This window comes from Oncorhynchus gorbuscha, linkage group LG21 (assembly GCF_021184085.1).
Source record: "Oncorhynchus gorbuscha isolate QuinsamMale2020 ecotype Even-year linkage group LG21, OgorEven_v1.0, whole genome shotgun sequence".
In the NCBI taxonomy this organism is placed as follows: domain Eukaryota; kingdom Metazoa; phylum Chordata; class Actinopteri; order Salmoniformes; family Salmonidae; genus Oncorhynchus; species Oncorhynchus gorbuscha.
The window spans coordinates 15695562-15722418 of record NC_060193.1 but is presented as its reverse complement, the minus strand read 5'-3'; the positions used below and the strand labels follow the sequence as shown (position 1 = coordinate 15722418).

Here is a 26857-nt window from a genome sequence, read left to right as displayed (position 1 = left end):
GTTGATTTTTCTTTAGATTTTCTCCTACCATATCTATTGTGTTAAAGTCTACATTATTTTAACATTTTCACAAACTACAGAGTGTTTTCTTTCCAATGATACCAATTATATGCAAATCCAGGCTTCAGGGCCTGAGCAACAGGCAGTTTACTTTGGGCACGTCAGTCAGGCGGAAATGGAGAAAAATAGACCCTAGCCTAAGAAGAATTATAAAACAAAAAGTTAGGTTTCAAAATGATTGTTAGTTTTGGTTGTGTTTCAGATCATTTTGTGCCCAATAGAAATTAATGGTAAGTAATGTATTTTGTCATTTTGGAGTCACCTTTACCGTAATCAAGAATAGAAGACGGTTTAGACGTCATCTAGTGAAAGCCCCTGAGGGAGAGGTAAAGAGACTACCTAGGACTACCCCTCTGTCTTTCCATTTCCTTCTTTCTCTCTCTCTCCAAATGTATAGGTCAAACATGTAGAACTGTCTAATAGGCACATTTTTCCAAGATGGCGTAGCAGTCAGATGTCTTTGGCTTTGTCTTGTCTCGTCCCATGTGTATATATCTTTTTCTTCGCGTTCTTTTTTATATTTTTCCTAAACCTCAACTTCAAAATACTCTCCTGCAACCCGCCTCACCCAATGTGGTGTGGGTCTTTTTTTTCTAAAGTATTTCTATTTACCTCCGAACTGGAATACCTCAACTGAAGCTAGCTAACTAGCTACCAGCTATCAGTCAGCTAACGACTGCTAGCGGTCATCAGCTAACCTATAGCTCGGAAAGCTCTCGCCAGTTCATACAACGCGTTTCAAACCAGAACATAACGGACCTATTTTTCTCTCCATATCCCCGTATTCCTACCACAAACTCTGAACCTTTTCATATGGATCATCACAGCTAGCTAACCTCAACCCGGGTTGACTATTCCTGGCTAACGTTTCCATCCCAGAGCTAGCACCAACTAGCCTGGAGCTATCCCATGCTAGACCCATCTCCCAGCTGACTCCTGGGCTACAATATCCAGACCCCTTCGGAACCCCGCCGATCCTCTACGACTGGAATACCGACAGGCCCTTAGGCACAACGCCCGCTGAAGGCCCATTCTGATAACCTGCTAGCTACTTAGAGCAACTTGGAACCTTATTAACTCCACGACTGGTCTAGCGACGTCACCGCACGAAGAGGCAAAAACAGACTTACCCCCATCGTGATGTCCCCCAAAGGCTAACTTGCTAGCCCCGGTCTACTAACTGCAAGCTTGCCTGCCCCAGTCTGCTAACTGCTAGCCCCTGGCAACTGCTTGCTTGTTAACCCGGTCTGCTAACTGCTAGCTTGTTTAGTACACTATGCCTTGAATCTATGCTATCATGCCCAGAAACCTGCTCCTTTTACTCTCTGTTCCGAACGTGCTAGACGGCCAGTTCGTATAGCCTTTAGCTGTACCCTTATCCTACTTCTCCTCTGTTCCTCTGGTGATGTAGAGGTTAATCCAGGCCCTGCAGTGCCTAGCCCACTCCCACTCCCCATCTGCTCTCATTTGTTGACTTCTGTAACCGTAAAAGCCTTAGTTCCATGTATGTTAACATTAGAAGCCTACCCCCTAAGTTTGTTTTACTCACTGCTTTAGCACACTCTGCTAACCCGGATGTCTTAGCCGTGTCTGAATCCTGGCTTAGGAAAACCACCAAAAAACAAAATGGAGTTCCAAGAGAGCCCTCAAAAAAAGAGTCAAATTGAAAGGAGCTGTCATTATGAAATTATTATTGTAACACATAATTTGATGATATCTGATGTTCTATGATATATTAGGATTATAGAAATAATGTATTATCTGATGGCTTTCTTTAACGATCTATCATGAATTAAACTTATCTGAAAGATAACATTTTATATCGCTATATACTTACAGCTAGCTAGAATCCTACCTACAGTAAATTCTACAGGCCATGTTTGAATGACGATGACAAGCCAACTGTCTTCGTACTGCTTTTAGAAATGATATCAGTAATACAGATCAATGACAGGGTTGCTAGTTTACAACATATTCAAATGACGTTCTAGTTTATCACATATTCAAATGAAGCCCAGCTGTAAATAGGAACTGAATATACATTTTTTTACTGCACCTCCCTACCCCACTGCAGTTCCTCATCATTCTCCTGGGACGTGTGAGTGTGTGTGCGGGCATTCGTGCGTACATGTTTGTGTGTGTGTGTGTGTGTGTCTGAATGTTATTTGCATAACATCCTGTGTATTCCATAACAGTTGTGGTTGTGTACTGCCAGTGTCTGTGTGGTTGAGTGTGTGAGTGTTTGTGGGATTTAAATGAGTGAGTGTGTGTGATGAGGGCCTTCTTCCTCTTCTGGTCCCCACTCTGAAAGAGAACTTAGAGCTGTGATGATGTCTGGTGAAATCATCTACTCTGATGTTACATTCACTCGGCATCAGAACCAAGATACTGGAGCAGAAAGTGAACTTTCTAATGGTGGGTTCTCTCTCATTTATATGGCTTTATTAGTTTTCAACATTTCATCACATTGGGGGGCGAGGGTGGAGATGTCATAATTCAACAAGGAGTTAGTAACAGAAGAAGGCTGTATAGACTGTTGTTAACTGGTTATAATTATAGTGATGATGATTTACTGTATGGTTGTGTCATGAACATTAACTGTGTAAACCCAGGGGCTTTTGGGAAAAGAAGACAGTATTTTGGTTGGGATCAATATTTGTAATTGTACTTATTAATATGAATTAGTACTATATGTTTAACATGTGGTAGTGTATGAGTCACTGGGCATCTCTTTTAGAATGTACTATAGCATAGTTATATATAGTGCAACGTTTGTGTTTTATTTATGACTCTCAGGCACGTTAATTTCCTTTTGAATACATTCCACATGGCCTCAACAATGGTTCTCCACAGAGAATCCTATTTTGAAGGATATGTACATTATTAGTGCAATATAAAGGGCATGAGAATATTACAGTTCCATCTAAATGAGTTGTTACTCGTCACACTCTGGACGTATCTGTTGGATTTCACACTGTCAACCATCTTCCAGACAGACAGACAGCCAGCCAGACAGCCAGCCAGCCAGACAGACAGACAGACAGACAGACAGACAGACAGACAGACAGACAGACAGACAGACAGACAGACAGCCAGACAGCCAGACAGACAGACAGACAGCCAGACAGCAGACAGACAGACAGACAGACAGACAGACAGACAGACAGCCAGCCAGACAGACAGACAGACAGACAGACAGACAGACAGACAGACAGACAGACAGACAGACAGACAGACCAGCCAGACAGACAGACAGACAGACAGACAGCCAGCCAGACAGACAGACAGACAGACAGACAGACAGACAGACAGACAGACAGACAGACAGACAGACAGACAGACAGACAGCCAGCCAGCCAGCCAGACAGACAGACAGACAGACAGACAGACAGACAGACAGACAGCCACAGACAGACAGACACAGACAGACAGACAGACAGACAGACAGACAGACAGACAGACAGACAGACAGACAGCCAGACAGACAGACAGACAGACAGACAGACAGACAGACAGACAGACAGACAGACAGACAGACAGACAGACAGACAGACAGACAGACAGACAGACAGACAGACAGACAGACAGAGCCAGCCAGCAGACAGACAGACAGACAGACAGACAGACAGACAGACAGACAGACAGACAGACAGACAGACAGACAGACATATGTCAGCTTTTCTTCAGATATGTTGAATTAGAATATTAGACATTGTATATTTTGGTTAGTGACCCTAACAGTTAATAAAGTGATTTGCATGTTGGGACTGTCAAGGGACTGTAACTTAGTAGAGCTCAAAGGAAAAAATGCTGAGATAGTGGATTGTTAAAGAGGAACTAGAGTGATATATTTCTAATAGAATGTTGATATAGTTGATTGTAAGAGAGGTACTAGAATGGTATATTTCTAAAATAATATTGAGATGGCGGATTGTGAGAGTGGAATGAGAACGGTATCTTTTTAATAGGATGTTGATATAGTTGATTGAGAGAGAGGAATGAGAACGGTATCTTTCTAAGAGAATGTTGAGAGTTGATTGAGAGAGAGGAATGAGAATGGTATCTTTCTACTATAATGTTGAGAGTTGATTGAGAGAGAGGAATGAGAACGGTATCTTTCTAATAGAATGTTGAGAGTTGATTGAGAGAGAGGAATGAGAACGGTATCTTTCTACTATAATGTTGAGAGTTGATTGAGAGAGAGGAATGAGAACAGTATCTTTCTAATATAATGGTGAGAGTTGATTGAGAGAGGAATGAGAACGGTATCTTTCTAATAGAATGCTGAGATCGTTGATTGAGAGAGAGGAATGAGAACGGTATCTTTCTAATAGAATGCTGAGATCATAGATTGAGAGAGAGGAATGAGAACAGTATCTTTCTAATAGAATGCTGAGATCGTTGATTGAGAGAGAGGAATGAGAACGGTATCTTTCTAAGATAATGTTGAGAGTTGATTGAGAGGAATGAGAACGGTATCTTTCTAAGAGAATGTTGAGAGTTGATTGAGAGGAATGAGAACGGTATCTTTCTAAGAGAATGTTGAGAGTTGATTGAGAGAGAGGAATGATAATGGTATCTTTCTAAGAGAATGTTGAGAGTTGATTGAGAGAGAGGAATGATAATGGTATCTTTCTAAGATAATGTTGAGAGTTGATTGAGAGGAATGAGAATGGTATCTTTCTAAGAGAATGTTGAGAGTTGATTGAGAGGAATGAGAACGGTATCTTTCTAAGAGAATGTTGAGAGTTGATTGAGAGGAATGAGAACGGTATCTTTCTAAGAGAATGTTGAGAGTTGATTGAGAGAGAGGAATGATAATGGTATCTTTCTAAGAGAATGTTGAGAGTTGATTGAGAGAGAGGAATGAGAATGGTATCTTTCTAATAGAATATTGAGAGTTGATTGAGAGGAATGAGAACGGTATCTTTCTAAGAGAATGTTGAGAGTTGATTGAGAGAGAGGAATGAGAATGGTATCTTTCTAAGATAATGTTGAGAGTTGATTGAGAGGAATGAGAACGGTATCTTTCTAAGAGAATGTTGAGAGTTGATTGAGAGGAATGAGAACGGTATCTTTCTAAGAGAATGTTGAGAGTTGATTGAGAGAGAGGAATGATAATGGTATCTTTCTAATAGAATGTTGAGAGTTGATTGAGAGGAATGAGAACGGTATCTTTCTAATAGAATGTTGAGAGTTGATTGAGAGAGAGAATGAGAACAGTATCTTTCTAAGAGAATGTTGAGAGTTGATTGAGAGAGAGGAATGAGAACAGTATCTTTCTAAGAGAATGTTGAGAGTTGATTGAGAGAGAGGAATGAGAATGGTATCTTTCTAATAGAATGTTGAGAGTTGATTGAGAGAGAGAATGAGAACAGTATCTTTCTAAGAGAATGTTGAGAGTTGATTGAGAGAGAGGAATGAGAACGGTATCTTTCTAATAGAATGTTGAGAGTTGATTGAGAGAGAGGAATGAGAACGGTATCTTTCTAATAGGATGCTGAGATCGTTGATTGAGAGAGAGGAATGAGAACGGTATCTTTCTAATATAATGTTTGAGAGTTGATTGAGAGAGAGGAATGATAATGGTATCTTTCTAAGAGAATGTTGAGAGTTGATTGAGAGAGAGGAATGATAATGGTATCTTTCTAAGATAATGTTGAGAGTTGATTGAGAGGAATGAGAACGGTATCTTTCTAAGAGAATGTTGAGAGTTGATTGAGAGGAATGAGAATGGTATCTTTCTAAGAGAATGTTGAGAGTTGATTGAGAGAGAGGAATGATAATGGTATCTTTCTAAGATAATGTTGTGAGTTGATTGAGAGGAATGAGAACGGTATCTTTCTAATATAATGTTTGAGAGTTGATTGAGAGAGAGGAATGATAATGGTATCTTTCTAAGAGAATGTTGAGAGTTGATTGAGAGAGAGGAATGATAATGGTATCTTTCTAAGAGAATGTTGAGAGTTGATTGAGAGGAATGAGAACGGTATCTTTCTAAGAGAATGTTGAGAGTTGATTGAGAGGAATGAGAACGGTATCTTTCTAAGAGAATGTTGAGAGTTGATTGAGAGAGAGGAATGATAATGGTATCTTTCTAAGAGAATGTTGAGAGTTGATTGAGAGAGAGGAATGAGAATGGTATCTTTCTAATAGAATATTGAGAGTTGATTGAGAGGAATGAGAACGGTATCTTTCTAAGAGAATGTTAAGAGTTGATTGAGAGAGAGGAATGAGAATGGTATCTTTCTAATAGAATGTTGAGAGTTGATTGAGAGAGAGGAATGAGAATGGTATCTTTCTAATAGAATGTTGAGAGTTGATTGAGAGGAATGAGAACGGTATCTTTCTAATAGAATGTTGAGAGTTGATTGAGAGAGAGAATGAGAACAGTATCTTTCTAAGAGAATGTTGAGAGTTGATTGAGAGAGAGGAATGAGAACAGTATCTTTCTAAGAGAATGTTGAGAGTTGATTGAGAGAGAGGAATGAGAATGGTATCTTTCTAATAGAATGTTGAGAGTTGATTGAGAGAGAGAATGAGAACAGTATCTTTCTAAGAGAATGTTGAGAGTTGATTGAGAGAGAGGAATGAGAACGGTATCTTTCTAATAGAATGTTGAGAGTTGATTGAGAGAGAGGAATGAGAACGGTATCTTTCTAATAGAATGCTGAGATCGTTGATTGAGAGAGAGGAATGAGAACGGTATCTTTCTAATATAATGTTTGAGAGTTGATTGAGATAGAGGAATGAGAACGGTATCTTTCTAATAGAATGTTGAGAGTTGATTGAGAGAGAGGAATGAGAACGGTATCTTTCTAAGAGAATGTTGAGAGTTGATTGAGAGAGAGGAATGAGAACGGTATCTTTCTAATAGAATGTTGAGAGTTGATTGAGAGAGAGGAATGAGAATGGTATCTTTCTAATAGAATGTTGAGAGTTGATTGAGAGAGAGGAATGAGAATGGTATCTTTCTAATAGAATGTTGAGAGTTGATTGAGAGAGAGGAATGAGAACGGTATCTTTCTAAGAGAATGTTGAGAGTTGATTGAGAGAGAGGAATGAGAACGGTATCTTTCTACTATAATGTTGAGAGTTGATTGAGAGAGAGGAATGAGAACGGTATCTTTCTAATATAATGTTGAGAGTTGATTGAGAGAGAGGAATGAGAACAGTATCTTTCTAATAGAATGCTGAGCTCGTCGATTGAGAGAGAGGAATGAGAACGTTATCTTTCTAAGAGAATGTTGAGAGTTGATTGAGAGAGAGGAATGAGAATGGTATCTTTCTAATAGAATGTTGAGAGTTGATTGAGAGGAATGAGAACGGTATCTTTCTAAGAGAATGTTGAGAGTTGATGGAGAGAGAGGAATGAGAACGGTATCTTTCTAAGAGAATGTTGAGAGTTGATTAAGAGAGAGGAATGAGAACGGTATCTTTCTAAGAGAATGTTGAGAGTTGATTGAGAGAGAGGAATGAGAACGTTATCTTTCTAAGAGAATGTTGAGAGTTGATTGAGAGAGAGGAATGAGAATGGTATCTTTCTAATAGAATGTTGAGAGTTGATTGAGAGGAATGAGAACGGTATCTTTCTAAGAGAATGTTGAGAGTTGATGGAGAGAGAGGAATGAGAACGGTATCTTTCTAAGAGAATGTTGAGAGTTGATTGAGAGAGAGGAATGAGAACGGTATCTTTCTAAGAGAATGTTGAGAGTTGATTGAGAGAGAGGAATGAGAACGGTATCTTTCTAAGAGAATGTTGAGAGTTGATTGAGAGAGAGGAATGAGAACGGTATCTTTCTAATATAATGTTGAGAGTTGATTGAGAGAGAGGCATGAGAATGGTATCTTTCTAATAGAATTCTGAGAGTTGATTGAGAGAGAGGAATGAGAATGGTATCTTTCTAATAGAATTCTGAGAGTTGATTGAGAGAGGAATGAGAACGGTATCTTTCTAATAGAATTCTGAGAGTTGATTGTGAGAGAGGAATGAGAACGGTATCTTTTGTAAGAGAATGATGAGAGTTGATTGAGAGAGTTGATTGAGAAAGGGGAAGTAGAACACTGCATTTCTAATAGAATGTTGAAATAGTAAATTGTGAAAGAATTTACTGAGTTACAGTTAATATGAGGAAATCAGTCAATTGGAATAAATTCATTTGGCTGGAATCTACGGATTTCACATGACTGGGAATGCAGATACAAAAAGATGCGTATCTGTATTTAAAAGAAATGGGCCTCACAATTGGCCTCAGGATCTCGTTATGGTATTTTTGTACATTCAAATGGCTAATCGATAAAATGTAATTATGTTCGTCCATAGCTTATTCCTGCTCATACCATAACTCCTCCACCAACATGGGGCTCTCTGTTGTTGACATTAGCAAACTGCTTTCCTACACAAAGACATACGCATGGTCTGTTGTAGACATTAGCAAACTGCTTGCCCACACAAAGACATACGCATGGTCTGTTGTTGACATTAGCAAACTGCTTGCCCACACAAAGACATACGCATGGTCTGTTGTTGACATTAGCAAACTGCTTGCCCACACAAAGACATACGCATGGTCTGTTGTTGACATTAGCAAACTGCTTGCCCACACAAAGACATACGCATGGTCTGCGGTTGACATTAGCAAACTGCTTGCCCACACAAAGACATACGCATGGTCTGTTGTTGACATTAGCAAACTGCTTGCCCACACAAAGACATACGCATGGTCTGCGGTTGACATTAGCAAACTGCTTGCCCACACAAAGACATACGCATGGTCTGTTGTTGACATTAGCAAACTGCTTGCCCACACAAAGACATACGCATGGTCTGTTGTTGACATTAGCAAACTGCTTGCCCACACAAAGACATACGCATGGTCTGTTGTTGACATTAGCAAACTGCTTGCCCACACAAAGACATTCGCATGGTCTGTTGATGAACACTGAATTCTCTGTCAACGGCTCTGGTGACATTCCTGCAGTCACAATTCCAATAGCATGTTCCCACAAAACTTGAGACATCTGTGGCATTGTGTTGGGTGACAAAACTGCCTTTTATTTGTGTCATCATAACGTTTTTTAATCCGCAACACCTGTCAGGTGGATGGATTATCTTTGCAAAGTAGAAATGGTCACGAACAGCGATGTAATTTTGTGCACAAAATTTCAGAGCAATAAGCTTTTTGTGTGTATGGAACATTTCTGGGATCTTTTATTTCAGCTCATGAAACATGGGACCAACACTTTACATGTTGAATTTATATTTTTGTTCTGTGTATACTGATACATTTCTAATAGAATGTTGAGATAGTGGATTCTTAGAGAGGAACGAGAATGGTACAATTCTAATAGAATGTTGAGATAGTGGATTCATAGAGAGGAACTAGAATGGTACAATTCTAATAGAATGTTGAGATAGCGGATTCATAGAGAGGAACTAGAATGGTACAATTCTAATAGAATGTTGAGGTAGCGGATTCATAGAGAGGAACTAGAATGGTACAATTCTAATAGAATGTTGAAATAGCGGATTCATAGAGAGGAACTAGAATGGTACAATTCTAATAGAATGTTGAAATAGCGGATTCATAGAGAGGAACTAGAATGGTACAATTCTAATAGAATGTTGAAATAGCGGATTCATAGAGAGGAACTAGAATGGTACAATTCTAATAGAATGTTGAGGTAGCGGATTCATAGAGAGGAACTAGAATGGTACAATTCTAATAGAATGTTGAAATAGCGGATTCATAGAGAGGAACTAGAATGGTACAATTCTAATAGAATGTTGAGAGTTGATTGAGAGAGGAATGAGAACGGTATCTTTCTAATATAACGTTGAGAGTTGATTGAGAGAGAGGAATGAGAACAGTATCTTTCTAATAGAATGCTGAGATCGTTGATTGAGAGAGGAATGAGAACGGTATCTTTCTAATAGAATGCTGAGATCGTTGATTGAGAGAGAGGAATGAGAACAGTATCTTTCTAATAGAATGCCGAGATCGTTGATTGAGAGAGAGGAATGAGAACGGTATCTTTCTAAGATAATGTTGAGAGTTGATTGAGAGGAATGAGAACGGTATCTTTCTAAGAGAATGTTGAGAGTTGATTGAGAGGAATGAGAACGGTATCTTTCTAAGAGAATGTTGAGAGTTGATTGAGAGAGAGGAATGATAATGGTATCTTTCTAAGAGAATGTTGAGAGTTGATTGAGAGAGAGTAATGAGAATGGTATCTTTCTAAGAGAATGTTGAGAGTTGATTGAGAGAGAGGAATGAGAACGGTATCTTTCTAAGAGAATGTTGAGAGTTGATTGAGAGAGAGGAATGAGAATGGTATCTTTCTAATAGAATGTTGAGAGTTGATTGAGAGAGAGGAATGAGAATGGTATCTTTCTAATAGAATGTTGAGAGTTGATTGAGAGGAATGAGAACGGTATCTTTCTAATAGAATGTTGAGAGTTGATTGAGAGAGAGAATGAGAACAGTATCTTTCTAAGAGAATGTTGAGAGTTGATTGAGAGAGAGGAATGAGAACAGTATCTTTCTAAGAGAATGTTGAGAGTTGATTGAGAGAGAGGAATGAGAATGGTATCTTTCTAATAGAATGTTGAGAGTTGATTGAGAGAGAGAATGAGAACAGTATCTTTCTAAGAGAATGTTGAGAGTTGATTGAGAGAGAGGAATGAGAACGGTATCTTTCTAATAGAATGTTGAGAGTTGATTGAGAGAGAGGAATGAGAACGGTATCTTTCTAATAGAATGCTGAGATCGTTGATTGAGAGAGAGGAATGAGAACGGTATCTTTCTAATATAATGTTTGAGAGTTGATTGAGAGAGAGGAATGAGAACGGTATCTTTCTAATAGAATGTTGAGAGTTGATTGAGAGAGAGGAATGAGAACGGTATCTTTCTAATAGAATGTTGAGAGTTGATTGAGAGAGAGGAATGAGAATGGTATCTTTCTAATAGAATGTTGAGAGTTGATTGAGAGAGAGGAATGAGAACGGTATCTTTCTACTATAATGTTGAGAGTTGATTGAGAGAGAGGAATGAGAACGGTATCTTTCTAATATAATGTTGAGAGTTGATTGAGAGAGAGGAATGAGAACAGTATCTTTCTAATAGAATGCTGAGCTCGTCGATTGAGAGAGAGGAATGAGAACGTTATCTTTCTAAGAGAATGTTGAGAGTTGATTGAGAGAGAGGAATGAGAATGGTATCTTTCTAAGAGAATGTTGAGAGTTGATTGAGAGAGAGGAATGAGAATGGTATCTTTCTAATAGAATGTTGAGAGTTGATTGAGAGGAATGAGAACGGTATCTTTCTAAGAGAATGTTGAGAGTTGATGGAGAGAGAGGAATGAGAACGGTATCTTTCTAAGAGAATGTTGAGAGTTGATTGAGAGAGAGGAATGAGAACGGTATCTTTCTAAGAGAATGTTGAGAGTTGATTGAGAGAGAGGAATGAGAACGGTATCTTTCTAAGAGAATGTTGAGAGTTGATTGAGAGAGAGGAATGAGAACGGTATCTTTCTAATATAATGTTGAGAGTTGATTGAGAGAGAGGAATGAGAATGGTATCTTTCTAATAGAATTCTGAGAGTTGATTGAGAGAGAGGAATGAGAATGGTATCTTTCTAATAGAATTCTGAGAGTTGATTGAGAGAGAGGAATGAGAACGGTATCTTTCTAATAGAATTCTGAGAGTTGATTGTGAGAGAGGAATGAGAACGGTATCTTTTGTAAGAGAATGATGAGAGTTGATTGAGAGAGTTGATTGAGAAAGGGGAAATAGAACACTGCATTTCTAACAGAATGTTGAAATAGTAAATTGTGAAAGAATTTACTGAGTTACAGTTAATATGAGGAAATCAGTCAATTGGAATAAATTCATTTGGCTGGAATCTACGGATTTCACATGACTGGGAATGCAGATACAAAAAGATGCGTATCTGTATTTAAAAGAAATGGGCCTCACAATTGGCCTCAGGATCTCGTTATGGTATTTTTGTACATTCAAATGGCTAATCGATAAAATGTAATTATGTTCGTCCATAGCTTATTCCTGCTCATACCATAACTCCTCCACCAACATGGGGCTCTCTGTTGTTGACATTAGCAAACTGCTTTCCCACACAAAGACATACGCATGGTCTGTTGTAGACATTAGCAAACTGCTTGCCCACACAAAGACATACGCATGGTCTGTTGTTGACATTAGCAAACTGCTTGCCCACACAAAGACATACGCATGGTCTGCGGTTGACATTAGCAAACTGCTTGCCCACACAAAGACATACGCATGGTCTGTTGTTGACATTAGCAAACTGCTTGCCCACACAAAGACATACACATGGTCTGTTGTTGACATTAGCAAACTGCTTGCCCACACAAAGACATACGCATGGTCTGTTGTTGACATTAGCAAACTGCTTGCCCACACAAAGACATACGCATGGTCTGTTGTTGACATTAGCAAACTGCTTGCCCACACAAAGACATACGCATGGTCTGTTGTTGACATTAGCAAACTGCTTGCCCACACAAAGACATACGCATGGTCTGCGGTTGACATTAGCAAACTGCTTGCCCACACAAAGACATACGCATGGTCTGTTGTTGACATTAGCAAACTGCTTGCCCACACAAAGACATACGCATGGTCTGCGGTTGACATTAGCAAACTGCTTGCCCACACAAAGACATACGCATGGTCTGTTGTTGACATTAGCAAACTGCTTGCCCACACAAAGACATACGCATGGTCTGTTGTTGACATTAGCAAACTGCTTGCCCACACAAAGACATACGCATGGTCTGTTGTTGACATTAGCAAACTGCTTGCCCACACAAAGACATACGCATGGTCTGTTGTTGACATTAGCAAACTGCTTGCCCACACAAAGACATACGCATGGTCTGTTGTTGACATTAGCAAACTGCTTGCCCACACAAAGACATTCGCATGGTCTGTTGATGAACACTGAATTCTCTGTCAACGGCTCTGGTGACATTCCTGCAGTCACAATTCCAATAGCATGTTCCCACAAAACTTGAGACATCTGTGGCATTGTGTTGGGTGACAAAACTGCCTTTTATTTGTGTCATCATAACGTTTTTTAATCCGCAACACCTGTCAGGTGGATGGATTATCTTTGCAAAGTAGAAATGGTCACGAACAGCGATGTAATTTTGTGCACAAAATTTCAGAGCAATAAGCTTTTTGTGTGTATGGAACATTTCTGGGATCTTTTATTTCAGCTCATGAAACATGGGACCAACACTTTACATGTTGAATTTATATTTTTGTTCTGTGTATACTGATACATTTCTAATAGAATGTTGAGATAGTGGATTCTTAGAGAGGAACGAGAATGGTACAATTCTAATAGAATGTTGAGATAGTGGATTCATAGAGAGGAACTAGAATGGTACAATTCTAATAGAATGTTGAGATAGCGGATTCATAGAGAGGAACTAGAATGGTACAATTCTAATAGAATGTTGAGGTAGCGGATTCATAGAGAGGAACTAGAATGGTACAATTCTAATAGAATGTTGAAATAGCGGATTCATAGAGAGGAACTAGAATGGTACAATTCTAATAGAATGTTGAAATAGCGGATTCATAGAGAGGAACTAGAATGGTACAATTCTAATAGAATGTTGAGGTAGCGGATTCATAGAGAGGAACTAGAATGGTACAATTCTAATAGAATGTTGAAATAGCGGATTCATAGAGAGGAACTAGAATGGTACAATTCTAATAGAATGTTGAGGTAGCGGATTCATAGAGAGGAACTAGAATGGTACAATTCTAATAGAATGTTGAAATAGCGGATTCATAGAGAGGAACTAGAATGGTACAATTCTAATAGAATGTTGAAATAGTGGATTCATAGAGAGGAACTAGAATGGTACAATTCTAATAGAATGTTGAAATAGCGGATTCATAGAGAGGAACTAGAATGGTACAATTCTAATAGAATGTTGGGGTAGCGGATTCATAGAGAGGAACTAGAATGGTACAATTCTAATAGAATGTTGAGGTAGCGGATTCACAGAGAGGAACTAGAATGGTACAATTCTAATAGAATGTTGAAATAGCGGATTCATAGAGAGGAACTAGAATGGTACAATTCTAATAGAATGTTGAGGTAGTGGATTCACAGAGAGGAACTAGAATGGTACAATTCTAATGGAATGTTGAGGTAGTGGATTCATAGAGAGGAACTAGAATGGTACAATTCTAATAGAATGTTGAGATAGCGGATTCATAGAGAGGAACTAGAATGGTACAATTCTAATAGAATGTTGAGGTAGTGGATTCATAGAGAGGAACTAGAATGGTACAATTCTAATAGAATGTTGAGGTAGTGGATTCACAGAGAGGAACTAGAATGGTACAATTCTAATAGAATGTTGAGGTAGTGGATTCATAGAGAGGAACTAGAATGGTACAATTCTAATAGAATGTTGAGGTAGTGGATTCATAGAGAGGAACTAGAATGGTACAATTCTAATAGAATGTTGAGGTAGTGGATTCATAGAGAGGAACTAGAATGGTACAATTCTAATAGAATGTTGAGGTAGTGGATTAATAGAGAGGAGCTAGAATGGTACAATTCTAATAGAATGTTGAGGTAGTGGATTAATAGAGAGGAGCTAGAATGGTACAATTCTTATAGAATGTTGAGGTAGTGGATTCATAGAGAGGAACTAGAATGGTACAATTCTTATAGAATGTTGAGGTAGTGGATTCATAGAGAGGAACTAGAATGGTACAATTCTTATAGAATGTTGAGGTAGTGGATTCATAGAGAGGAACTAGAATGGTACAATTCTTATAGAATGTTGAGGTAGTGGATTCATAGAGAGGAACTAGAATGGTACAATTCTAATAGGTGGTAATCACCATGGGGTTAGTTTTAGGGAAACAATATAATCACGCATGGGGTGCAATATGTGTAATATGTATAAAAATATGTATAAAATAAGTGAAAAAAATTATCTCTTTCTTCATCTCTCTCTCTGTAACCATAGGAGTAGCCGAACGTGAAGAGGATGTCACATACTCTGAGGTTAAAAGACCGGGAGGTAGAGCTAGTGAGCAGAAGGATCCTGGGAAAGGTGAGATGTATTTGTATTACAGTTAGCTAAGGGTTACATTAAGTACCCCTTAATTAACCTGTTATGTACTAATTTTCAGAGTAAATAACTCACAGACACCAGAGAAGCTTTAACCAAGTTGAATTCTTCCCAAAGGGTCGTTACAGCTGAATTCAGACAAAAACATGTTCTCACCATCACAAGTATATATACTCCACTTTGGACACTCCTCCTTCTCTCCAATCCTTACATCTTATGGTTCCACGGGAAGAGGGTACTAGGATAATAAACCCTTATTACTTCCTTCAGGGGATCTGACCTGACCTCCTGACCTCAACTCCTCCTTTGCCTAATCCACACATGTCCATCCGCTTCCCCTATAGCAATCCAGTGGTCTCCTCCCGTCCACCCAACACATTCCAAAGCCATCTGTCTTTCTACAGAGACTCACCACCTCCTGACATAAAATCCAGTCTCTTCCATTTCTTATTCACTATGCGTCTGATCTATCATGTCTTTAATATCTCAATGTTCAAAGTTTACCCCGAATATAACAAACCTTATGACCTTTTAAACTCTGACACCCACTCATTTTACAGGAAGGGACCCTGGCAATAGTGACCCCACTCCCCCAGTGGGGTCAAAGGCTACAATCCCTGATGGAGGGTCTGGGAGAGTTCCCGTGGTGACCCTGATGTGTCTCTGTGTTCTACTGCTGTGCCTGGCGATCACTCTGGGAGTCCTCTGTGAGTATATAACCATTATACGGAACCCTGACCCTTTTACACTACTGAACCTTTTACATTACTGAACCTTTTACACTGCTGAACCCTTTTATTCTACTGAACCTTTTACACTGCTGAACCCTTTTATTCTACTGAACCATTTTACACTAATGAACCATTTTACACTACTGAGCCCTTTTACACTGCTGAACCCTTTTATTCTACTGAACCCTTTTACACTGCTGAACCCTTTTATTCTACTGAACCCTTTTACACTGCTGAACCCTTTTACACTACTGAACCCGTTTACACTACTGAACCCTTTTACACTACTGAGCCCTTTTACACAACTGAACCCTTTTACACCACTGAGCTGAGCTGGACTGGTTATGCATCCACCATAGTTGCTGGCCTGGAACTCTGTTGAAAATGACAATGTGCAAAGATGTATCCAAGCCAACCCAGACCAGTACATTTCAGGTTGGTACAATAGTGACAAACACAAGAGAAAAACCACAACCCTCCATCTTGTCTTATTGTCTCTGTTCCAGATGCTTCCAACATGACTAGTCTTCAAGCTGAAGGGGCTCGCTTTGCCCAGATGAAAGAGAATCTAACAGGTGATTCCCATGATCAACCCCTTATATAATTGTTTGAGAGAATCCTTCATATAAATCATTAAGATGCAGTTTGTCAATGGGGGACTGGCTCAGATTAAAATACTGCCATTTCACTGTAATATATAAAGAAAATATTGTTTCATTTGAATAGGTCTATTGTTAGATAATAGGTCATTCTAGCTTGTACAAGGTTTACTTTCTTACTTTATGTTTAGATATGTAAATAAATTAATGTTATTCCTTCATATGATTTGCTCTTTAATAACAGGGAAACTACATGAACTGCAAGACAGCTATAAGAGACTACAGAATGAGACCCACATCATAACAGGTAGGTAGTCTGATGTGGGTCTCATTGGGTCTCATTCTGTAGTCTCTTATAGCTGTCTAGAACAGGACTCAACTGACTTGCCACAACACTCCTATTCTATTCATATCATATATTCATTCATTATTCATGTGAAGTTTAAAAGTGGAAGTCGAACCCAATTTAACTCAAACTTCTCATTTCAGTACAAAGTTCCATGTTATCAAGGTTAGGATTACATTTACAGCAGTATTGTAATGTATATGAGGAAGCAGAGGGGTTTTACTTGGCCAGAAAATATGTCTGGCCCTAATGGAAACCTAGTCATATCAGTGTGGTGAAGTGTATTGGAAAGTCATTTTGTGTCAGGACCGACGCTGGAGACGAGAAGCAGGTACAGGGAGTTGACATTTAATTAGGAACCGACAAAGAGCAAGACAGAAACAGCGGCAGCACACGGATACATAATGACAAACGACAATCAATGCAGCAGCGGGGGAACAGAGATGGGGAACTGACAGGGGAGGTAATAAACAGGTGATTGAGTCCAGGTGAGTCCAATAATATGCTGATGCGCGTGACGGGGAAAGGCAGGTGTGCGTACTGATGGTGGCAGGAGTGCGTAATGGTGGTGGCAGGAGTGCGTAATGATGGTGGCAGGGGTGCGTAATGATGGTGGCAGGGGTGCGTAATGATGGTGGCAGGAGTGCGTAATGATGGTGGCAGGAGTGCGTAATGATGGTGGCAGGAGTGCGTAATGATGGTGGCAGGAGTGCGTAATGATGGTGGCAGGAGTGCGTAATGCTGGGGAGCCTGGCGCCTTCGAGCGCCAGGGTGGGGGAGCGGGAGCGGGAGCAGGCGTGACAATTTTGTACTTCAAATGTTTTGTTCGTCAAATACATACCTTTGTATTATGGCCTTATTTCAACAGTTATTTTATAATAAAGGTAAATATGTGTAAAAAATACATGTATACATTTTGATTTGATTAACACTTTTTTGTTATGACATGATTTCATGTGTGTTTTTTCATCATTTTAATTTCTTTACTATTATTCTACAATGTAGAAAATTATAAAAATTAAAGATAAACCCTTGAATGGGTAGATGTGTCCAAACTTTTGACTGGTACTGTACATATTTTAAATAATATATACACTACCGTTCAAAGGTTTGGCGTCACTTAGAAAAAAATGTGTCTATTATTAAAATAACCTCAAATTGATCAGAAATACAGTGTAGACATTGTTAATGTTGTAAATGACTATTGTAACTGGAAATTACATATTTTTTAATGGAATATCTACATTGGCGTACAGAGGCCCATTGTTAGCAACCATCACTCCTGTGTTCCAATGGCACGTTGTGTTAGCTAGTCCAAGTTTACCATTTTAAAAGGATAATTGATCATTAGAAAACCCTTTTGCAATTATGTCAACACAGCTGAAAACTGTTCAACTGGAGCATCAGCCTTTGTGGGTTCGATTACAGGCTCAAAATGGCCAGAAACATAACCCTTTCCTCTGAAACTCGTCAGTCTATTCTTGTTCAGAGAAATGAAGGCCATGCGAGAAATTGCCAAGAAACGGAAGATCTCTTACTCTCTTACTTTCAAGCTTAACATCCTTATCATTTATCGCCCTCCAGGTCCCCTCGGAGAGTTCATCAATGAGCTTGATGCCTTGATAAGCTCCTTTCCTGAGGACGGCTCACCTCTCACAGTTCTGGGCGACTTTAACCTCCCCACGTCTACCTTTGACTCATTCCTCTCTGCCTCCTTCTTTCCACTCCTCTCCTCTTTTGACCTCACCCTCTCACCTTCCCCCCCTACTCACAAGGCAGGCAATACGCTCGACCTCATCTTTACTAGATGCTGTTTTTCCACTAACCTCATTGCAACTCCCCTCCAAGTCTCCGACCACTACCTTGTATCCTTTTCCCTCTCGCTCTCATCCAACACTTCCCACACTGCCCCTACTCGGATGGTATCGCGCCGTCCCAACCTTCGCTCTCTCTCCCCCGCTACTCTCTCCTCTTCCATCCTATCATCTCTTCCCTCTGCTCAAACCTTGTCCAACCTATCTCCTGATTCTGCCTCCTCAACCCTCCTCTCCTCCCTTTCTGCATCCTTTGACTCTCTATGTCCCCTATCTTCCAGGCCGGCTCGGTCCTCCCCTCCCGCTCCGTGGCTTGACGACTCATTGCGAGCTCACAGAACAGGGCTCCGGGCAGCCGAGCGGAAATGGAGGAGAAAACTCGCCTCCCTGCGGACCTAGCATCCTTTCACTCCCTCCTCTCTACATTTTCCTCCTCTGTCTCTGCTGCTAAAGCCACTTTCTACCACTCTAAATTCCAATCATCTGCGTCTAACTCTAGGAAACTCTTTGCCACCTTCTCCTCCCTCCTGAATCCTTCTCCCCCTCCCCCCTCCTCCCTCTCTGCAGATGACTTCGTCAACCATTTTGAAAAGAAGGTCGACGACATCCGATCCTCGTTTGCTAAGTCAAACTACACCGCTGGTTCTGCTCACACTGCCCTACCCTGTGCTCTGACCTCTTTCTCCCCTCTCTCTCAGATGAAATCTCGCGTCTTGTGACGGCCGGCCGCCCAACAACCTGCCCGCTCGACCCTATCCCCTCCTCTCTTCTCCAGACCATTTCCGGAGACCTTCTCCCTTACCTCACCTCGCTCATCAACTTATCCCTGACCGCTGGCTACGTCCCTTCCGTCTTCAAGAGAGCGAGAGTTTCACCCCTTCTGAAAAAACCTACACTCGATCCCTCCGATGTCAACAACTACAGACCAGTATCCCTTCTTTCTTTTCTCTCCAAAACTCTTGAACGTGCCGTCCTTGGTCAGCTCTCCCGCTATCTCTCTCAGAATGACCTTCTTGATCCAAATCAGTCAGGTTTCAAGACTAGTCATTCAACTGAGACTGCTCTTCTCTGTATCACGGAGGCGCTCCGCACCGCTAAAGCTAACTCTCTCTCCTCTGCTCTCATCCTTCTAGACCTATCGGCTGCCTTCGATACTGTGAACCATCAGATCCTCCTCTCCACCGTCTCCGAGTTGGGCATCTCCGGCGCGGCCCACGCTTGGATTGCGTCCTACCTGACAGGTCGCTCCTACCAGGTGGCGTGGCGAGAATCTGTCTCCTCACCACGCGCTCTCACCACTGGTGTCCCCCAGGGCTCTGTTCTAGGCCCTCTCCTATTCTCGCTATACACCAAGTCACTTGGCTCTGTCATAACCTCACATGGTCTCTCCTATCATTGCTATGCAGACGACACACAATTAATCTTCTCCTTTCCCCCTTCTGATGACCAGGTGGCGAATCGCATCTCTGCATGTCTGGCAGACATATCAGTGTGGATGACGGATCACCACCTCAAGCTGAACTTCGGCAAGACGGAGCTGCTCTTCCTCCCGGGAAGGACTGCCCGTTCCATGATCTCGCCATCACGGTTGACAACTCCATTGTGTCCTCCTCCCAGAGCGCTAAGAACATTGGCGTGATCCTGGACAACACCCTGTCGTTCTCAACTAACATCAAGGCGGTGGCCCGTTCCTGTAGGTTCATGCTCTACAACATCCGCAGAGTACGACCCTGCCTCACACAGGAAGCGGCGCAGGTCCTAATCCAGGCACTTGTCATCTCCCGTCTGGATTACTGCAACTCGCTGTTGGCTGGGCTCCCTGCCTGTGCCATTAAACCCCTACAACTCATCCAGAATGCCGCAGCCCGTCTAGTGTTCAACCTTCCCAAGTTCTCTCACGTCACCCCGCTCCTCCGCTCTCTCCACTGGCTTCCAGTTGAAGCTCGCATCCGCTACAAGAGCATGGTGCTTGCCTACGGAGCTGTGAGGGGAACGGCACCTCAGTACCTCCAGGCTCTGATCAGGCCCTACACCCAAATAAGGGCACTGCGTTCATCCACCTCTGGCCTGCTCGCCTCCCTACCACTGAGGAAGTACAGTTCCCGCTCAGCCCATTCAAAACTGTTCGCTGCTCTGGCTCCCCAATGGTGGAACAAACTCCCTCACGACGCCAGGACAGCGGAGTCAATCACCACCTTCCGGAGACACCTGAAACCCCACCTCTTTAAGGAATACCTAGGATAGGATAAAGTAATCCTTCTCACCCCCCTTAAAATATTTAGATGCACTATTGTAAAGTGGCTGTTCCACTGGATGTCATAAGGTGAATGCACCAATTTGTAAGTCGCTCTGGATAAGAGCGTCTGCTAAATGACTTAAATGTAAATGTAATGTCTTACAACGCTGTGTATTACTACCTTCACAGAACAGCGCAAACTGATTCTAACCAGAATTGAAAGAGGAGTGGGAGGCCCCGGTGCCCAACTGAGCATGAGGACAAGTACATTAGAGTGTCTAGTTTGAGAAACAGACACCACACAAGTCCTCAACTGGCAGCTTCATTAAATAGTACCCACAAAACACCAGTCTCAACATCAACAGTGAAGAGGCGACTCCGGGATGCTGGCCTTCTAGGCAGAGTTGCAAAGAAAAAGCCATATCTCAGACTGGCCAATAAAAAGAAAAGATTAAGATAGGAAAAATCTTCTAATAAGATATCAATCTATTCTGTTCTCAGTCCAGAGAGACCTGTTTTCCTCAGAGCTACAAGACTGTAATGCCAACCTTACTAGGGTCAAAGATCTCCTGGCAACCATCCAAGGTTAGTTCTATCATCCTCCAATGCATGAGAGTACAAAAGTGGATGCCTCATGAACAGTTATAATATACTGCCATATAGTACAACCATATATTGTAGTTCTGAATATTATACTGTATTATATTGTACTTATATTATTATGCTGTATTTATATACATATAAGTATAGGACATACTATAGTACTGAATATTATACTGTATTATACTGTATATCCTGGATATACATATAAATATAGTATATAGTGTAGTACTGTAAGTCATCAAATACAAATCGCATCTCATTGTCTCTTATCTCCTTGTCTTCTTGTGTGTTCTTGTCTCTCCTCTCTCTTTTACAGGGAATCAGATGAGATGTAATACCAGTCAGCTGTGTTCTCCTGGCTGGGAGTTCTACAATGGATCATGTTACTACTTCTCTATAGGCAAACTGACCTGGGAACAGAGTCAGTACGCCTGCATCCACGATGGAGGACACCTGGTCATCATAGAGAGTCAGCAGGAGCAGGTAGGATTGGAGGTGTAGTACACTATATATACAAAAGTACATGGACACCCCTTCAAGTTAGTCAATATGTCTATTTCAGCCACACCCGTTGCTGACAGGTGTATCAAATCGATTACACAGCCATGCAACCTCCATAGACAAACATTGGCAGTTGAATGGCCTTACTGAAGAGCTCAGACTTTCAATGTGGCACCTTCATAGGATGCTACCTTTCCAACAAGTCAGTTCCATTTTTGCCCCATCGAACACCCCATCGAACACCTTTGGGATGAATTGGAATGTCGACTGCAAGGCTCTTGTGGCTTAATGGAAGTACTTCCCCACAGCAATGTTCCAACATCTAGTGGAAAGCCTTCCCAGAAGAGTGGAGGCTGTTATAGAAGCAAAGGGAGGACCAAGTCCATATTAATGCCCATGATTTTGGAATGAGATATTTGAGGTGTCCACATACTTTTGGTCATTTAGTGTAATTAACTGCTACTTGACTCTCATATAAAGGGCAGACTTCAAGTTAGGATATGGCCTTCTTTAAGTGTCTCTCTGTGGTCTCCATTGGTTGACTTGAGTGGAAAGCAGACAGGGTTCTCGCTCTTCAAGTTAAAAATATACTTTATTTAGAGAACATAAGGATGAGCACCTTGGGTCCATTGGTTGACTAACATGTGGTTTTCTCCATAGGAGTTTATAAAACAGAGAGTGGTAGCACTGGGAATGGATCCTTATGATCACAGCCCCTGGATTGGACTGACAGATGAGAAGCATGAGAAATTGTGGGTCTGGATGGACAATACAACTCTTAACGAGAACATCAAGTAAGGATGTTTCTAAGGCATAAATTCACACACACACACACACACACACACACACACACACACACACACACACACACACACACACACACACACACACACACACACACACACACACACACACACACACACACACACACACACACACACACACACACACACACACACACACACACACACACACACACACAAATCAGCTGTACACTCAAAAGCACAAAGTAGTAAACATAGTTTTGTAAGCCTTGTACAGTTGAGGGCAAATATATTGGCACCCTTCCACTTTATAATAATAATAATAATAATATAATAATATAATATATATATAATAATAATAATAATAATAATATATGCCATTTAGCAGACGCTTTTATCCAAAGCGACTTACAGTCATGCGTGCATACATTCTACGTATGGGTGGTCCCGGGGATCGAACCCACTACCCTGGCATTACAAGCGCCATGCTCTACCAACTGAGCTACACAGGACCACACCACCACTTTAATTAAATCATTCCATATTTCTTCACAAATAAGTTGAAATAGAAAAAATGCCTTTAATATACACACCTTGTTATTGGGTTTTCATGGCATCGACAATGTGCTTGGAGCTAGTACTTGATTGTGCAGTCTTTGGCCAACATAACTGAAGACAAATGCTTCTTGTAGCCACAAATGAGCTTGCTGCAGCTTTCTACTGGCAATCTGGCCCAGTATTTAGCAGCAAACCACTCTAATTCTTCAATGCTGGATGGGTGCCCTCAACCAACTGCTTTTTTGGCCGGCAGGTAGCCTAGCGAATTAGAGCTAAACCGAAAGGTTGCCGATTTGAATTCCCGAGCCGACAAGGTGAAACAATCTGTTGATGTGCCTTTGAGCTTCATTTCCAGCGTACTACTATAGCTGACCCTGTATAACAACACATTTCACTACACCTATCATACTACTATAGCTGACCCTGTATAACAACACATTTCACTACACCTATCATACTACTATAGCTGACCCTGTATAACAACACATTTCACTACACCTATCATACTACTATAGCTGACCCTGTATAACAACACATTTCACTACACCTATCATACTACTATAGCTGACCCTGTATAACAACACATTTCACTACACCTATCATACTACTATAGCTGACCCTGTATAACAACACATTTCACTACACCTATCATACTACTATAGCTGACCCTGTATAACAACACATTTCACTACACCTATCCGGTGACAATAAAACATTTTTGGGGACGATATCGGCAATTAATATTGGATGTGATTCAGTTCTGGACATTGCTGGCCACTTTAGAACAGTCCAGCGTTTCTTCTTGAACCATTCCTGGGTGCTTTTGATGTGTGTTTGAAACTCCTTGATAATCTGCTGATTTCATGATGCCTTGCACATGTTCAAGGCCCCCAGGACGAGATGCAAACCTTCCCCATGTTTGATTGTAGGGAGGGTGTTATTTTCATTGAATGCTTCATTTGGTCATCGGTAAACACAGTGCTGATCTGTAACTCAAATGTAGTTTGGTTTGTTTGTGGCCAAAGAAGAGTCCAGATCTAAATCACATCCATAACCTATGGCGAGAGCAGAAAACAGCACTTGGTGGAGGGCACCCCTCAAATTGAAGAATTGGAGCAGTTTGTTGCTATATAATGGGCCAAATTGCCTGTCGAAAGGTGCAGCAGATTATTGATGGCTTCAAGAAGCATTTGTCTTGAGTGATCTTGGCCAAAGGCTATGCAACCAAGTACTAGCTCCGGGGTGCCAATCATTTTGTCCATGCCATTTGTCTTTATTTTCAAAATTAAAATTGTAAAAATCCATGGTGCCAATACATTTGGTCGCAAAAATGTATTTATTCTGGGACATACTGTATGGAGTAATGGGTTCTCTTCTCCCTTTTCTAGGTACTGGGACTATGGCGAACCAAATAACTATGGGCCTAAAGGTGAAAGTGAAAACTGTGTCCGAATTGGTCAAAAATGTCACAACCAAATAAATTGTTGGTTTGACTTTCCATGTGCCGAACCATCTAAGAGAATCTGTGAGAGTCGTGCAGTCTGTGAAAGTCAGGCAGCCACTCCATAGTGAAGCCAAATGTAGTGTATTGAATGAGTAACCAGCACAAGGCACCGTATTGTTGGGAAGTATTCAGGGCCCGTTTTCTAGAAACAGACCAAACCTACACTCTTAGAAAAAAAGGTTCCAAAAGGGTTTTTCGGGTGTCCCCATAGGAGAACCATTTTTGACTCCAAGTAGAAGCCTTTTTGACTCCATGTAGAACACTATTGGGTTCTGTGTAGAGGAAGATCTCTCTGTTGAAAGGGTTCTACCTGGAACCAAAAGCACTACTTCAAATGTTTCTCCTATGGGGACAGACAATATATAGCCACTTTTTTTCTAAGAATGTATTGCTGGACTAAGTATTACCTTCATTTGAGCTTGTGTCCACACAACAAATACTTCTGCTTTGAGCTATAATTGAATGTCATACCTGTGTAGTTCCTCCACACAGCCAGCTGGATCTGACAGATCCTACTGATATGGATTTAACTTCTTTATTTATATTGGTAAATATGCTTTCCATTGTAACATTTGATATTTTAGTCAATTAACAGACGGTCTTGATATACAGATCAATGCAGTAGTATTAGAAAGCCTGCATGGTTTAGCCTGCATGGGTTAGCCTATATGGTTTAGCCTGTATGGTTTAGCCTGCATGGGTTAGCCTGCATGGTTTAGCCTGCATGGGTTAGCCTGTATGGTTTAGCCTGCATGGGTTAGCCTGTATGGTTTAGCCTGCATGGGTTAGCCTGTATGGTTTAGCCTGCATGGGTTAGCCTGTATGGTTTAGCCTGCATGGGTTAGCCTGTATGGTTTAGCCTGCATGGGTTAGCCTGCATGGTTTAGCCTGCATGGGTTAGCCTGTATGGTTTAGCCTGCATGGGTTAGCCTGTATGGTTTAGCCTGCATGGTTTAGCCTGCATGGGTTAGCCTGCATGGGTTAGCCTGCATGGTTTAGCCTGCATGGTTTAGCCTGTAAGGTTTTGACTGTCCACTCAACCTTCTATTCAGGAAAATGTATCTAGGTTGGATTTCTAACAATATGATTACATTTATTTATTCAGTTGATTTACAGATTTATTCGTAACAATGGGATTCATTCATTCAGCTGTTTTTACAGGTGTATTTGTAACATTGGGATTAATTAATTCAGCTGTTTTTACAGGTGTATTTGTAACATTGGGATTCATTAATTCAGCTGTTTTTACAGGTGTATTTGTAACATTGGGATTCATTAATTCAGCTGTTTTTACAGGTGTATTTGTAACATTGGGATTCATTAATTCAGCTGTTTTTACAGGTGTATTTGTAACATTGGGATTCATTAATTCAGCTGTTTTTACAGGTGTATTTGTAACATTGGGATTCATTAATTCAGCTGTTTTTACAGGTGTATTTGTAACATTGGGATTCATTAATTCAGCTGTTTTTACAGGTGTATTTGTAACATTGGGATTCATTAATTCAGCTGTTTTTACAGGTGTATTTGTAACATTGGGATTCATTAATTCAGCTGTTTTTACAAATGTATTTGTAACAATGGGATTCATTAATTCAGCTGTTTTTACAGGTGTATTTGTAACATTGGGATTCATTAATTCAGCTGTTTTTACAGGTGTATTTGTAACATTGGGATTCATTAATTCAGCTGTTTTTACAGGTGTATTTGTAACATTGGGATTCATTAATTCAGCTGTTTTTACAGGTGTATTTGTAACATTGTGATTCATTAATTCAGCTGTTTTTACAAATTTATTTGTAACAATGGGATTCATTAATTCAGCTGTTTTTATATATGTATTTGTATGTGCAGGTCTAATAGATGGAATTAGACATGAAGTAATACATAAATAAAAATTGAATGATCTAAATGTTCAAAATTTGCTGTGTTTGCGGTTCAGTATCTGAGTCTACGTCCAGTCTCTGAGAGGGATGGGGGGGAGTTTAGTAGG

At 40.6% G+C, this 26857-nt stretch overlaps 1 protein-coding gene across 2 annotated transcripts; it reads left to right on the top strand.

Annotated features, from left to right (window-relative positions):
* Positions 1-2287: 2287 nt before the first annotated feature.
* On the top strand, positions 2288-25902 carry LOC124008427 (C-type lectin domain family 4 member A-like). Of its 2 annotated transcripts, XM_046319696.1 has the most exons (9): positions 2288-2475; positions 15104-15190; positions 15769-15915; positions 16446-16514; positions 16783-16845; positions 21436-21519; positions 21854-22020; positions 22699-22832; positions 24749-25902. In XM_046319696.1, the coding sequence occupies exons 1-9, from the start codon at positions 2388-2390 to the stop codon at positions 24927-24929; spliced, it is 1020 nt and encodes a 339-aa protein (XP_046175652.1). In that variant the 5' UTR covers positions 2288-2387; the 3' UTR covers positions 24930-25902. The 2 variants fall into 2 exon arrangements, with proteins under 2 accessions (XP_046175652.1, XP_046175653.1); XM_046319697.1 differs by lacking the exon at positions 16783-16845.
* Positions 25903-26857: the final 955 nt, after the last annotated feature.